Raw genomic sequence first — 15,456 nt, 5'->3', positions numbered from 1 at the left:
GCTCTTTTTCGGACCATCCCTGCTGAGCCAAGTAATGGGGGAGAAACTCAATCTCTCCATCGATGTCCGCAGTTGGGATTACAGCAGATGAAGAACAGTGTCATACCTTCCTCTCCTCTTGCATTTTCCTGAACACAAACAACAAGTTGTCGCCAGAAGAAACAAAATCACAACCCTAAATACTACTCCATGCATGCATAATGCTCATTTCCAGTTAAACTTGTCTACCATTTCTCAGTCAAAGTATATTGTCTGCAAATATCTAAAGCAAACAAATGTTCAAGTAATGTCCAACATGTCGAAATAAGAGAAAGTTGAAGCCTGTAGGAAGTTGACCTGGAAGAAGACTGCTTCGCCGTGTTTACAATTATCGCAAATGACGGATTTAGTCCGAGGAAGAGTTGGATCGTTCGCTACATCCTCCAGTATTTGAGTCCGCTCCCCGGCCGAGTGATGCACCACATTTCTGTAAACGCAGTTGTTATCAGCTACTTCCTGCATAAATTGAAAACCTCCTTAAACCACAAAGTATTGTTCATTCTGACAGGAGAATCATACCTATAGTCTTACAAAAAATTATTAGATTTAGGTTTTTATTTGTATATCATAACCAAAGTAAGATATAGCTAGCTATATATATATATAAAGAAGAAGAAGAAGAACCTGGTGATCGCAGTTGCGGCAGGCGTAGAGAAGAATCTTATGTTCCCTGTCTTCTTTAGGGTAGAGAATATTGTTGCTTCATCAATCAAACCAAAAAAACAACAAAAACAAAATTTAGGTGCAGAGAAAAGTAAATGAAAGAAACGAAGGAAAGGGTAAAGGAAAGTGAGAATGGTACTCATCTTGTTCGGTTAGAAGTTGGAAACGAAGAAAGTTTACTTTGGCGGGCTCTTGCCACCTTGCTTTCTTCGGTATTTTTGCTACCGTCAGAAACTGGGAGAAGCGAACCGATATTTCTAGAAGTGGGTTCTCCCGTAGACCTCTTCCCCGGCCCAATAAGTCTGCGTCTAGTTCAAATTAAACAACATAAAATTTTGCCATATTTACTTACAATTCCTTATCTTCTAATTATTTAACAAAACAACACCTAACAAAGCTATATAACATCCTTTTCTGATGTACGGGTACAAGTGTATTACATCAGTCACGTCTTTCGAAGGTACGTGTTTATCAGAAGTAAAAGAACAAAAGAAAATCGAAGGTCACTTTTTGAAAAAAGAAATGTATGAATTTTATTTAAAAAGAATGAATGGCGCACGGTATATGTCTAAGAAACGTGTTAGAATGGGAACGAGCTGAACAATAATAGTGATACACATGTTCGATGTCGTGAAGAAGAGGATTCCCTCAATGTTACTTCATGTACTTTTTGAGTTGTTTTCTAAAGCATTATTGGATCCGGCTCTTACTTTTTCATTTGCATTTCATTAATTAAATAATTTCACTTAACCCTTATATCAACTAAAACTAAGATGTTTGCCACCAACCCAAATACTATCAAAATAAATCTAAAATATTTTATAATTATTTGAAAATTTTAAATACTATATAATTACTTTTTACTTATTTAAAAATCTAAAATACTTTATTAATAAATTTATGTCTTCAAATTATTTTAGAAATTTTAAATATTTTTAACATAATTTTTTTAAACCCAAAAATATCATGTGGTATTATCATATTGTGACATACGGTAAAAGAACTTAAAAATAATTAAAATTAACAATTAATGTTAATCACAGGACCACGTGTTTTTTCTTAAATTCAAAGTCATGCACGAATCAGGTGACTTTAATAGTAAAGAAATTGTTATTATTTTTTAAGGCCTCAAGTTCGAGCATCATAAAAGATAGAGATATAGACGTTCAATGTCAAATCGTTCAAAATTATCTTTGAACAAATATTATTTTTTAATTACTCTAAATTAATTTAAAAAGTAAGTTTAAGAGTCTTAATTGAATAAAAAAACAAAAACTGAATTAAATTAAAAAAACGTTTATAGGCCTCTTTTTTCTTCTTCTTCATTAAGCCTATAATCTTTTAAGTCTTTGTTGATTTAGCTAATTAAAACGACAATGTTTCTGTCTTTAGATAATTAATTTGGGGACTAAATATATACATCCTCCAACACTTCATTTTTCTCAATAATATATCCAAAAAAGAGAACAAGAATAAAACCCTGCAATGAGTAAGAACTCTAACCATGTGAAAAATTCTTAAAAATTGAACATGTTTATGTGGAATACGTAAAAGATGGATAATTCTCACAAAAACAAAAGCTACAGACCGAAAATAGTGACCAATCACATAGCAAATCTAAGAACTTTCTAATGGCAACCCATTCAAGATAGTCCACTAAACAGCATAACCAAATTCAGGGATTGCCAAAATTGGGTAAACATGCAGTAGCATTCAAAAACAAGTAATCTAGTTGTCCAAAATACTCAGAAACTTACTATAGGAATTTTCAAGCTACAATCATTTCATAACATCTCCAAATCTGATAATGCACAACTACAAACTAATCTCAATTATGTTATAACAAAACAGTGTAAGAAAGAAGAAGAAGAAAAAAGGATGCAATCATCTTGCAAACTTATTTTGGAGGGCTTGATCTTCGGTACCAGTCAAGACCATAACCTTAAAGAGTTCTAATATGGTAGAATTATATGTGCTTAAAACAGACAATGTTGTGTACTACCCTCTCTCATTCAGCGCTTTCTGCTACACCTTGAGCTCTTCTTCTGCCTGCTCCGATCATCGGAATCTGAGTCTGAATCAGAAGACTCAGAAGATGAGCTGTACCTCCTACGCCTACCCTTCTTTTGCTTCTTCTTCTTCTTCCTCCTCCTCCTCCTCCTCTCTTCCTCTGACTCGGAGGATGAGCTGCAATCCGTACTACTCCCCTCTGAAGAATATTCTGATCCCGTGACAGACGAGGCATCAATATCGGTCTCAAAAACTGAAGCCTCGCTATCACTACCAGTACCGGAATCTGACCGATATTTCCTTTTGCTTTTCTTAGATCTATCATCATCCTTCTTATCCTGTCCATCTGGGATGTCCAAATCATAAGAAATCGAAAGCTTCATCCTGAGTTTGGGGTTCTTAAGCTGCTGAGTTCGAGAGGATCGTGACATGTAAACCCGTTCGTTCTTGCATTCGAAAGTCCAATGCCCTGCTTGGAGACACTTTTGGCACTGTGAAGCACCCATTGTAGGCATCGTAGCCTTGTCTTTCCTTTCGCCTAACCTCACCGCCTTCTCCGTACTCATCAAATACATTTGCCTCCTTGCCTCCCTTTTCTCCTGCCATCTACTAGGTCCTTCTTCCTTCTGCCCGTAAGCATTAACATTCCGAGTAGCGGCAGTAGCCGCCCTTTCAGCCTGAGCACGACTGAGGCCTTTGGCAGCACAAAGTGCTGCAGCCTTGATTCTATCAGCAGCAGCCTGAGGTTTTTCTTCTTTGTTACCCGACATCTTTCCAATTCAATCCGACCCAAATCCCAAACTTCAAAACAAATATGAAAAAAAAAACAGATTAGGCCGATATATAATTACTATATCTCCAAGAAAAGAAATTCAATCCAACCCAAATCCTTCATCACACGGCAATCCATTATACAAAGAATCTAATTAAGGGACTAAAGACAAATAATTAAAATAATTAAAGGAAAAAAATGAAAAGAAGAAACATAAAGCAGTTACAAAACCCTAACTTCAAAACAAGAACTTGAATAAAGTTTTGTTTAGTCCCTGTTAAACTTCAATTGAAAGTTTAATGAACCTGAATAAACTTCAATTGAAAATTAAGAGAATATGAACGTTAGAGCACACCGCAACTTCTTGGCGGCCGAAGATCCAGAAAAGGCAAAGAGGAAAGGTTTTAACCTTTTTTTTGTCAAACGAAACCATTATTAAATGTGGTGGTTTTTTAGTCTGTTTCATCGTAAGGTAATTTATTTTTGGGAAAATTATTTTAGAGTAAAGTACACAAATGATCCCTATCCTATAAGATACTACTCTTTTTTTTTGGATAATCAATTTCATTACCCAAGAAAGCAGAATTCTGCTACAAAAAAAACCAACTCATTACAACACATCATTCATCTAATAGCAAAGCATTACCAAAGAGAACAGATGCAACAAAGGCTAACAAGGAACAGAGAAAACATCACAATTATGAAATACCCCAGCTAACACAAAGGGCAATGTTCCTAGAGTCACTTCAGTTAATTGGCCAACCATCGAGTCGAATCTGGATATCAGTTTTAATGCTCAGCAGGATATCACTCATCAGCCTAAGCAATCCACCATACAGTATGTTGTTCCTTTCTCTCCATATGACATACACATAGCTTGTCAAAGCAAGCTTAAACACTCTCGTGAGAAGGGACTTTCCTTTAAGGCAGTGAGCAACTCATGAAAGCTCGCCTTGCCAGTGGCTTACTCTTCGGTTAACTCCACATAGCAGAAGGATGGCCTTCCACAGGCTTTTAGCATAACCACATTCAAAGAAAATGTGATTTCTAGTCTCAGGCACCAAATCACAGAAGAGACATCGATCATTCTCTATTACTAGTCCCATTCGCATCAGTCTAACCCGGGTGGGAAGCCTATCCAAAATGGCCATCCATAGAATTATGTTGTGCTTAGGGATGCGCCCGGAAAACCAAACCAGATGATGCCAAGCAACCTTTGGAGCCACGATGCGCAAGTCGTCCCATATCTGCCTAGTACTGAGGGCACAATCACGGTTAACAAAGAGATGATTAACCGAATGTCTCATCTTCAACAGCTTTTTGAAATTCCAGCTAGCATCAGTAGGAGGAACCATATGCCAAAAATATGCATTTTTAATAACATAAGACCGAGTCCAAGCCACCCACAAGGAACCCTCATCAGCCAATAAGTTTCGAATCAACCTCACAGAGCAAGCCCTATTCCATCCTTGTATATCAATAACACCAAGGCCCCCTTCAGACTTTGGAAGACAGATCTGTCTCCAGCTCACCCTAGCTCCCTTAGCAGGAAGATCAGCACCCTTCCAGAAATACCGAGAGCATAACTGCTCAACTTTCTTGATTACCCCCCGAGGAAGCATAACTTGCCTACACCAATAATTAGTTAGGCTGAACAAAACAGAACGCACTAACTGGAGCCTGCCAGCAAAACTCAAATGTTTATTTTCCCACAAGGTCAACCTAGCTCTGATTTTATCAATGAGACTAAGGTAGTCTCTCTCCGTGAGCTTCTTAGTCACCAAAGGAATTCCTAAGTAGCGAACAGGGAGTTTGCCTAATTTAAAACCAGTGCCCTCATTGATGGCAGTGCATTGAGCAGCAGTTAACCCCGCTACAAAAATCTCACTTTTGTTAATATTGAGCTTCAACCCAGACATGAGATAGAAAACTTCCAGAACAGCTTTGACACCACTAATAGAGTCAACAGAGGGCTTGCAAAAGATGAGGAGATCATCCGCAAAGCAAAGATGGGTTAAACCAATCCTTTTACACTTGGGATGATAATTGAAAATCCCCTTAAGAGCAGCCAGGTTCAATAGATTTGATAATACATTCATGGCAAGCACAAAGAGATAAGGTGAAAGGGGGTCACCTTGCCTAACACCACGAGCCCCCCTAAAATAACCAACTAAACTGCCATTTATTACAATCGAATAGCTAGGCTTGGTAAAACAAGCAGAAATCCAGCTAATAAATCTAGCAGGAAGGCCAAGAGCAATGAGAACAACAACTAAGAAATCCCAATTGAGAGAATCAAACGCTTTCTGTAGATCCAACTTCAAGGCACATCTAGGGGAAATGTTCTTTCTACTCTAGCCCCTAACAACCTCTTGGGCAAGGAGGGTATTATCCACTATACTCCTACCTTTAACAAAAGCAGTTTGATTCTTTAAAACCATGCTAGGGAACACAGTAGACAATCGTCTCACTAAAATCCTTGTAATGGTCTTATATATCACTGTGCAGCATGATATAGGCCTAAAGTCCTTGACAAGGCTAGGATTTGGCACTTTAGTAACCAAGACTACAGCAGTGGCATTAAAGGCAGGGAGAATAAAAGATATGTCAAAGCAATACCTGATAGCAGCAACAAAATCCACACCCACTATGGACCAAGCTTTCTTGAAGAAGAAGGGATTAAAGCCATCGGGCCCAGGAGATTTATCATTGCCTTGCCCCCAAATGGCTTATTTAATTTCAGCATCAGAAACATCTCTGCACAGTTCGCCGTCAGCGCCTGTAGGGAGTGAGAAATTAAGAAGACCCCTAATAGTAGAAACAGTGTTGCCCAGGACATTATCATCTACCAAACCCAGCTGATTCTGGAAAAATTTAATCACCTCAGCCGAAATACCATCAAAAGAGTCCAATCTATTTCCCGCTTGGTCATAGAGAACTCTGATTGTATTACTCTTTCTTCTGCTAGCCACTACTGAGTGGAAGCATTTCGTCCCTTGGTCACCCTCCTTGATCCAATTGGCTTTAGCTTTTTGTTTGTAAAATAGTAACTCAGCCTCTTCAAGATTTTTTAGCTCCCTTTCTACTTGAAGTTCATTCTCAATGCTGCTGCCAGCAGAACCCCATTGAAGATTAGTAAGCTGAATACTAAGGAGTTCCTCTCGCTTCTGTTTCACCTTATTTGAAATGTCATTGAAATAAGCTTTATTTAAAGCCTTGAGAGAGCACTTCAACCTCTTCAATTTTTGGAACAAAACCTGAGCTGGATTTCCAACCATTGGTTGCTGCCAAGAATCTCTCACAATGTTTAAAAACCCCGGGTGCAAGGCCCAAAAGTTGAAAAATTTGAACGGCTTTGGCCTTGCAGTAGGGGTTGCCTTGTGGAGCCACACAAAGGCAGGGCAGTGATCCGAGTCCCCAGGGGCCTGAAACTCCACTGCAGAATCTGGGAAAACATCGATCCACTTTGGGTTTATCATGACACGATCAAGCTTACGAGCCAAATAAGTATCTTGCTGTTTAGTTGACCAAGTGAAGCAAGGACCATTGTAGGGGTTATCAAAAATCCCCAAATTATCCACACAATTTCGGAATTCAGAACTGTCAACCAAAGTCGAGGAACTAACATAAACCAAGCTTTCCTCGACATTCAAGATGATGTTGAAGTCACCACCTATATCCATGGAAGATCTCCCACAGTACATTCCAGAGAGTTGAGTTGACTCCATAACTGCCTCCTACCATTTCCCTCATTCAAACCATAAACAGCAGTAAGAATAAAAGTGTTACCCCCAATAGCACATCTAACAGAAATACATTGGTCAAAAACAAAAACAACTGAGCAATCCATACATCTACGCCAGAGAACCCAAATTCGACCGTTGGCAGCATGATTATAATTACAGCAAGCTTCCCAATCACTAAAATTTCGACTTAGAATAGCCAAAGAGCTATCAACCTTAACTCGAGTTTCCAATAAGCAGAGAACATCAATTTGGCAATTTCCAGCCCACCTCATCACTTTACCTTGCTTGCGAGGATTATTAAATCCTCGAACATTCCAGTAGCAAATTAACATAAGGGATTTAGGGAAGAAGAGGCACAACATCTAACCTCCAGCTTCATAACTTTGTCAACCTGCTCCTTCTTCTTTAATTTCAAATCCTGGACCAGTTTAGCCACCCCAAGCGAAGCTGCTCGTTGCTTCTTACCCGAGTCCTCAACTGGTTGCAAATGTTCAGGATCAATGGAGGCCAGAATCTCAAATTTATTCTTGGAGCCCCCCATAGTAGTTTTACCTGGCCTACCTCTTCCACGCTTCAATGGGGGGTTGCTACCAGGAGGACCCTCATTAGTGATCTGTTTAGTGCCATATTTAGCTCCATCCCCTGAAGCAGCTTGAGCCTTGTCTAAACAAGTATCAACAACACCTTCAGAATTACATGGATCAATCTGCTCAGTCTGAATGCTACCTCCAAGAGCTACTATAGGATTTTGCTTCTCAGCCTCAACTATACTATTATTTACAGTATCATCTAGTTTAGCTTCATGTACTGTTTGCTTTACCCTCCATTCTTGCTTCTTCCCAGAGGGCAGAATTTAACAGAATGCCCAAATCTCTTACACTCCACACAAGATGAAGGCCTCCAAGGAACAACAACCTTAATTCGGGCAATAGAATCATCGCAAAGCAACACATCTATGTAATCTGGAATTTTAGAATTTACAGAAATTTCTATACAAACCCTAGCAAACTCCAATCTCTCCCTAGAAGCTGTAATAGAGTCCATGTGAAGAGGCTTACCAATTGCACTTGCAATGTAGCTTAAACCGCTCTTTGAAAATAATTCCAAGGGGACATTGAAGAGCTGAAACCAAATTGGCATGCGATCCAAATCGAAGTGTAGCTCCTTCAAATTCGGCTCCCATTTCCTAAGGAAAAGAGGTTTGTGTTGAATATGCCAGGGACCATTCTCTAAAACCCAATCCCTGGCATACGAACCAGTAAAAGCAAAAACAAAAAGATTAGATCCCGCAATGCTCACCTTCACCGGAGCAGCCTTGTTCCACATCAGGTCAATCGTCTTCTGCAACAACCCAAAATTGGGAGTCGAGCCTATAAATTACCCAACAAGAGCGTACCTCCATTCTAAGATCCCCTCCTCGAATATGTGCTTCGAAGGTTTCACAATAAGCGAACCCTCAATCTCCGTTGGAGGGAAGAAATCTAATTCTTGCTCATTGCCCGCCGCAAACAATTTTCTCCAATCAGTTGCAGATCCCGTAGACATCGCCAACAAAACCCCCAAATCGCAAGCAGAATCAAAAAAAATCAATCTAGTCGAGAAATCAGAATGAAAGGATGACTCGTCTTCAATCGCTGTTAGTCTTGCTAACATGCACCGAGAGAGAAGACTTTATAAGATACTACTTTATTAAGCCCCTTAACTACTAAAAGATACAAAATAGTCTATAAACTTTACGAAGTTCCTTTATTGAGTACCCCAATTATTAAAAGTTAGAAAATGGTCATTTGACTATTCATTATGTTCCAAACTTTTCCTTTTTTCGTTAAAAAAAATTAACGACCATCTTAGTTGGACGTTAGCATATTGGCTGAGATATGATAGTAGTTTGAGACTATGAGATTAGATTTTATCATTTCTCAATCAATAAATTATCGTACAACTCAGATTGTCGTCAATTTTTTAATAGAAAAAGTATGAGTTTGGAACATAATGAATAGTTAAGGGATCATTCTGTAACTTTTAATAGTCAATAGACTCAATAAAATAACTCCATATAGGAATATTTTATTATTTGTACTAGTCAAAGAATTTAATAAAGCAATATTTTAAAGTCAAATAACCATTTATATACTTTACCGATTAATTTATTAGCAATTTAATTATTATGTTTATTCTAGTTTAGTCAACAAACTATAACTTTTACAAAACTAATCACTAAACTATTAATTTGATACGACATAACAAAATTGCTACTCGTGTTTAGAATAGGTGGCAGATCTAGAAAATAAATGATGAGAGTACAATATTTTAATACTTTATTTAAAAAAAATTAAGTATGTGAAATTCTTTATTTTCTCATTCACATTAATAATTTAAACTAAATTTAATTTTTTTTAAATAATGGGTGTGCAATTACACTAGAGAGTATCATACATCCGCCCCTGAATTGAATGTATAAATATAAAGGGGACATTTAATTGGCGAAAAGGATTATTACCGAGGGAAATAATCTTTTATGAAATTATATTTCCATATTTGGTTCATATAAAAGATTATTATCAGGAAATAATTTTTTCCTTTAGTAGCATTTTTTGGTTAAAATGGTGAGAATATCATTAACTCTAAATTCTTAGATATCAGACAATTCCCACCATTTTGAATAAAAATACCCCTAGATAGATGAATTATTTTCACAATAATCTTCTTAATTCTTATTTTTTTGTACTTTACTCAAAATAATAACCATAATAATAATATACAAAGAGTTTAATTTAGTAACATATAAAGAAATTTAAGTATTTAAAATTATTTTATATTTTTAATATTTAATATATTAATTTTTATATTTTTATGAGGTAAAAAATATTATTAAATGTAATTATTTAAAATAATATTTAGCTTTAAGTTATTAAAAAATAGATATTATACATTAAAAATAATATATTTATACATTCGAGACCATAATATTATTTCTTTTATATTATATTATATTTTATATAAATAAATATAATACTTATTAAAATTATTTAAAAAATATAAATTTAATATATTAATTATGCGTTACATAATTAGATAATATAATGATTAAAATATTTCTATGTATTAAAGTTTTTCTTTTTTTTATAATTCGATCGTTGTTTATTCTGTAACAGCCAGATGATGTGACTTTTTTATTAATATATAATGATTATACATTTTTTATTAATATTAAAATATGACGTGTAATATTTAAATAAAAAATGGCTCCCACCTCACCCACCCCCTCATCCTCCTTCCCCGATCACGATCTTAATCGCACCTTCAAAGTGTTGATCTTTGTGTGATTTTAGTCCAAAAGCTTGATCTTTTGTGTGATTTTGGTTCACATAAAAGCTTGGTTTAGTGTATAAACAAAGTCTAGAATGATCGTTGGTTTCTTACACAAAAGCATAATTGGAAGAGAATTTAGGGCAAAACATGAAAATTTTATATCCATATGCCATGTAAACCAAGGTAAGCATCTTAAAAGCAAAGGGAAAAAAAGGAATTTAGTACGACTGGAAGATTTGGTCAAAAGATTGTAAACAAGGAAAGAACACAAATTCGAGAGAGAGAAGCAGAAAAGTCTATTACAAGATGAAATGAGATTGAATTGAGCAGCAGAAGGCGACAAAAAATAAAGGGAGTGCTAAATTACGTCAAGCCCCACATTTTTTTTTTCATATAGAGGGGAATTGCCATAGCACTAAAGATGGGAAAGCAATAAAAACGCACAGAAATGAGAAGCAAAGGAGTTTTTGGAAATGAAAGGATAGGATAACACAAGAGATTAATTTTTTATTTAGATCAAAATGACGTTGTTTCGATCTAAATTTGATCTTTTTAAAGATTCAAAATTACGTTGTTTTAGTACAAGTCGTCATGTCGTAATGTCGTTAATTATTTAATGACAGAGTGACAAAAAAAGTTCAATGTCTAAAGTTTAGTGAGTAAATTGAAAAAATTAAAACTACGGTGAGTGAAATAAGAGAGAAAGCAAAGTTCATTGAGTAAGCATATAACTTACCCTTTTAATATAAATATCCAGTAATTGTTTATTAGGTCGACGAGTCTCATCATCCGAGTTGAGTATTTTTTAACACCTCTAATTTACATTTTTACTAAATAAATCAAACAAGATAATACAATATTTCTATAGTAATGTTATATTCTAGTAATGTTATCCCAAGAGGTAATCTTACCAAATGCCCTCTAAAAGTAAACTATATTTGTGACCACCCAACTATTGTCGCTTTTCACTTTAACCATCGATACTTCGATTTGATCGATCAGATCACTCAACTATTTAAATGTTTCAATCAAGCCATTAGTCACTACCTTATAACGGAAGAGGTGACATGGTAGTTAAAAAGTTTGGTATAATTACATATTCAGTCATTAATATTTATACATTCTATTAATTTAGTTATAATTTTAAATCAATTTAATAAATTTAATCTCTCAATTAGATACTGATATGTGTCACCTCATGATTAAAGAGTGGATACTAAAAATACATGCAGCTGGTGGGTTTTGAAACGCAAGTTTAGAGAGGCAATGTGCACACGAGAAACCATTAAACCAATCTAGGTACTTGGGATAGATTGAAAACAATTTTTATATAACATATTCTAATAATAAAATAAAAAATTTATTATTTTAAACTAGATTTATTTTTATTTTTTAAATCTATTTATATATATATATATATATATATATAACTGGCAAACAGATTTTTTGATTTAGTAATAATTTTATTTTTTTTATTAAAAATAAAATGTTCGATTCAGTTATTAGTTAACTTAAAATATTCCATTTAAATTTTTTAGTATCATTATTTAATACAAATATGAATATTTTAATAAAAATTATAAAGATAAATTGAACTCACGACTATTTAACTATATGTAATATCTTAAAAAACTATTTTTAATAAAAAAATAAACGAAATCTTTTTAACATAATTAATTATTTATTTCGAACATTTTATTTTTTTATAAAAGTTCAAAATTATTAAATAAATTTAAAATATTTGATTTAACATATATATATATATATTAAATTATAAAAGTAAAAAAATAAATCTAGATTGAAATTTTAATGTCATCTTATTATAAAAAGATTCAGTTTGATAATTTTATATATTAAATTATAAAAATAAAAAATTAATCTACTTTGAAATTTTAATGTCATCTCATTATATATATGTGTGTGTTGTCGTATTAATCTCACGTCGGATAAGTTTGCAATCGATAGTCTATCCTTTGTAGTGGAAGGAAGGGATGGCACAGACAAGGGGAAGAAGACTAGTGGTAGCAGTTGGAGGGGAAACCCATGAAGACATCGCTGCTATTTTAATTCATGAAAGAATACAAGGGTAGCAGTTGCATTGAAAATTAGTATTAAATTTGTGAGGAAATTACCCCTTCAATGTTGAGAGTAAGATTGAAGCAACGGACCATTCTGAAACTTCTAGTTATTATCTTCATTCATCCAACTACCCAAATTATATCCTTGGAATTCATAAAACCCTTCGGAAATAGGAAGAGATGCCACTCTAATCATTTGAAAGCAACATTAATTCTACTTTTCTTTTCCCCTTTCTTCTCCCATTCCCTATGGCTAAGGATGCATATATGGGTGGACAGCGAAATCGTTTCTTTAAAAAAATTAAATTTTTTACTATTAATTTATTTTTATCATTTAAAATTTTATATTTCTCGCCTCACTTAAAATTTTAGAAATTCGCTCTCATTAACATAAAATTTTTGCGCTCGTCCATGTCTATGAACAAGTATACATAGGGAATCCCAGAAATCTACTTACTTGGATCATGACACTTCATGGCTAAGAAACTTAATTTCCTAATGACTAAGCATTTCAATTTCACTATGATTCATGTTAATCAAGAATTGGAATCACAGAAAGTTGGAGGAATAGATGGGAAACCCCACTTCTTATCCTTCTTTTCCTATAAAAAATTCCCTCAAATCTTTCTTTTTTGATTCTGATACGGACCCTTGAAATTTGAGGTTAGAGGGCCTCCCCTATCCAAAACTTCCTATACTATATAAAGTGCCATGACCTACCCATAAATGCAAAGAAAAACAATTATTGTTCTTGTACACTGCAAAAACAATGGCATGTTCTGTAGATCATCTTAAGAAGGTTACCTCAGAAGGTTTCCCCTTGATCAACGAGCTATATGACCGGAAACTGTCCGAGAAGGCTCATCATCAGCGAGCTCGGTTTCCGAGAAATCCCGATCATCAGAAGTTGGTATCGAACCAATATGTTTATCATGGACCTCAAGCTGTAACTGTGGTTCAACAGCTTGTAACCGGCAGCTATCAGCAAATCCAGACCACCCAAAACCATGAAAGATAGTCTGTCTGTCAGGTTTCCCAAGGACCTGCGCATCAATAAGGAGCAACGATGCAGCTGGATACTATGGTGGGATCCTAAAACACGGTATAGAGGCTTAGCATTCTCTTTATTTGTGTTAAAATACGAGTAGAGACATAGACAACTCTTTGGCCTGGTTCATGACACGTATGTATTATCTTGTAATATGTACCAGCACTACTGTTTTTTTTGCTTGCTTTTGAAAATAAGTTGTATTATATTGTTTCTCTCTCGTGTATGAGTAACTTGATTTTGAATGTTCATTTCTAGCACAAACTTTGCATTCAAAAGTCTTTCAACATCCATGTTGCATTTTTTTTTAAATTAATGAATAAAATTTAATAATGAAACCCATTAATCAATCTCAGTGGTAAGAGAGAGTATTTTTCTTTTTAGAGATTCTAAATTCTATTTTTAGTATTGATAAAATATAATATTTAAGTTAAATGCTCTTTGTATCATAGATTTGATAACTTTAAAGTAAAATTATGGATATTTTGTATACACCATATTTGATATGAGATTTTAATTTTTTTTTCAATTTGATATAATTTAATTTTTTATTTTTAATATAATATTTTATTTCAATTTTAATTTTAAAAACTTTATCTTATTTCAAATTATTAACGCTTTTAAAAACTGTCATTAAATCAATATAGATGTTTTTTTCTTCTAAACAATCAAAATTATGAAGATAGACTTAATTTTCAATAAATGATGTTGATAAAATAGAAATTACAAAACGAAAATATTAATGTTGATATGATAATAATAAAATTGAACAAAAGAAGAAATAAATAATTGTGTCGTGGTAGAATTATTATCATAAAAATGAATTCGTTTTGATATATTGTAATCGTTGTAATAGACGTTCGTCCTTCGAGATTAGTACAAATTTTTCGAGAATTCATATACCTAAAAACCGGAATAGACAAGCAATAATACTGCTCTTCTCCTAAACTCGATTAGCTACAATTAATCACCTGTAACAACTGTAATTATGTTGCAATCAATTAGGTAAATAACGGTAGGCCTGAATTTCAAGAAATATTATCTGATCAAAACGTTTCAAAATATTAATTTTTGTCTTTAAATACATTTGAAAATATATCTTTTTAGTTAAAAAAAAAAGATATTCTCAAAAAATCATTGCATATTTTCTCTAAAAAAAAACAATACGTGTGCAATATGTGTCAGTGACGGTGCACGCGTGTAAGAGAGTTATCTTACCGCATTCAACAAGAAATAGAAAGGATAGCACTTTAAATACATAGATTAAATTTGAGTCAAAGTGTAATATTGATAATAACCAGAAGACCAAACTATATCAAATTAAAAGGCAAAGATTAGATCTCCAATTATGTTAATAAAAGGATATAATATAACTTAGATATTATATTTTATCAATATGATAAAAAAAAAACTCCTTAACTTGACATGATGATTAGGCTCCTTACACCATCTCCAAATGTCTAGGTTTAATCTTCTTCACAAGCAAGCATTTTCCCCCAATTTTCTATTAATAAGATGAGACATGTGTCTTTATCTTATTATAAGGTATTATTTTTATGATAAAAACATATATGTGTATGCAACATTATTGTATTATAAAATATTATATTTTGATTTTAATGATAAAGTATCATAATAGAAGACAAAAATAAAATTTAATGCAACAATTCAATCAGTTTAAAATTTAATAATAAATTCAATAGACAAGTTATAACAGTGGTTAAAGGAATTATTATTATTCATAGAGGTCTCAGGTTTAGGGTTCAAAAACTACAGGATATTCAAATA

At 33.8% G+C, this 15,456-nt stretch overlaps 1 protein-coding gene and 1 pseudogene across 2 annotated transcripts; both read right to left on the bottom strand.

Moving 5' to 3' along the window:
* LOC120201799 lies at positions 1-762 on the bottom strand (annotated as a pseudogene).
* A 1,672-nt stretch (positions 763-2,434) lies between these two features.
* Positions 2,435-3,627, bottom strand: LOC120201828 (zinc finger CCHC domain-containing protein 10-like). 2 transcript variants are annotated; one of them, XM_039202363.1, is made up of 3 exons: positions 3,532-3,627; positions 2,689-3,486; positions 2,435-2,646 (listed from the first exon to the last, which is right to left on the bottom strand). In XM_039202363.1, the coding sequence occupies exon 2, from the start codon at positions 3,480-3,482 to the stop codon at positions 2,715-2,717; it is 768 nt and encodes a 255-aa protein (XP_039058294.1). In that variant the 5' UTR covers positions 3,483-3,486; positions 3,532-3,627; the 3' UTR covers positions 2,435-2,646; positions 2,689-2,714. The 2 variants fall into 2 exon arrangements, with proteins under 2 accessions (XP_039058294.1, XP_039058295.1); XM_039202364.1 differs by lacking the exon at positions 3,532-3,627 and having other exon boundaries at positions 2,689-3,504.
* Positions 3,628-15,456: the final 11,829 nt, after the last annotated feature.

The sequence above is a fragment of the Hibiscus syriacus genome, unplaced genomic scaffold (assembly GCF_006381635.1).
Source record: "Hibiscus syriacus cultivar Baekdansim isolate YM2019G1 unplaced genomic scaffold, ASM638163v2 tig00008013_pilon, whole genome shotgun sequence".
NCBI classification, from domain to species: domain Eukaryota; kingdom Viridiplantae; phylum Streptophyta; class Magnoliopsida; order Malvales; family Malvaceae; genus Hibiscus; species Hibiscus syriacus.
The sequence above is the reverse complement of the archived record's forward strand: the minus strand, read 5'-3'. Positions and strand labels throughout refer to the sequence as shown.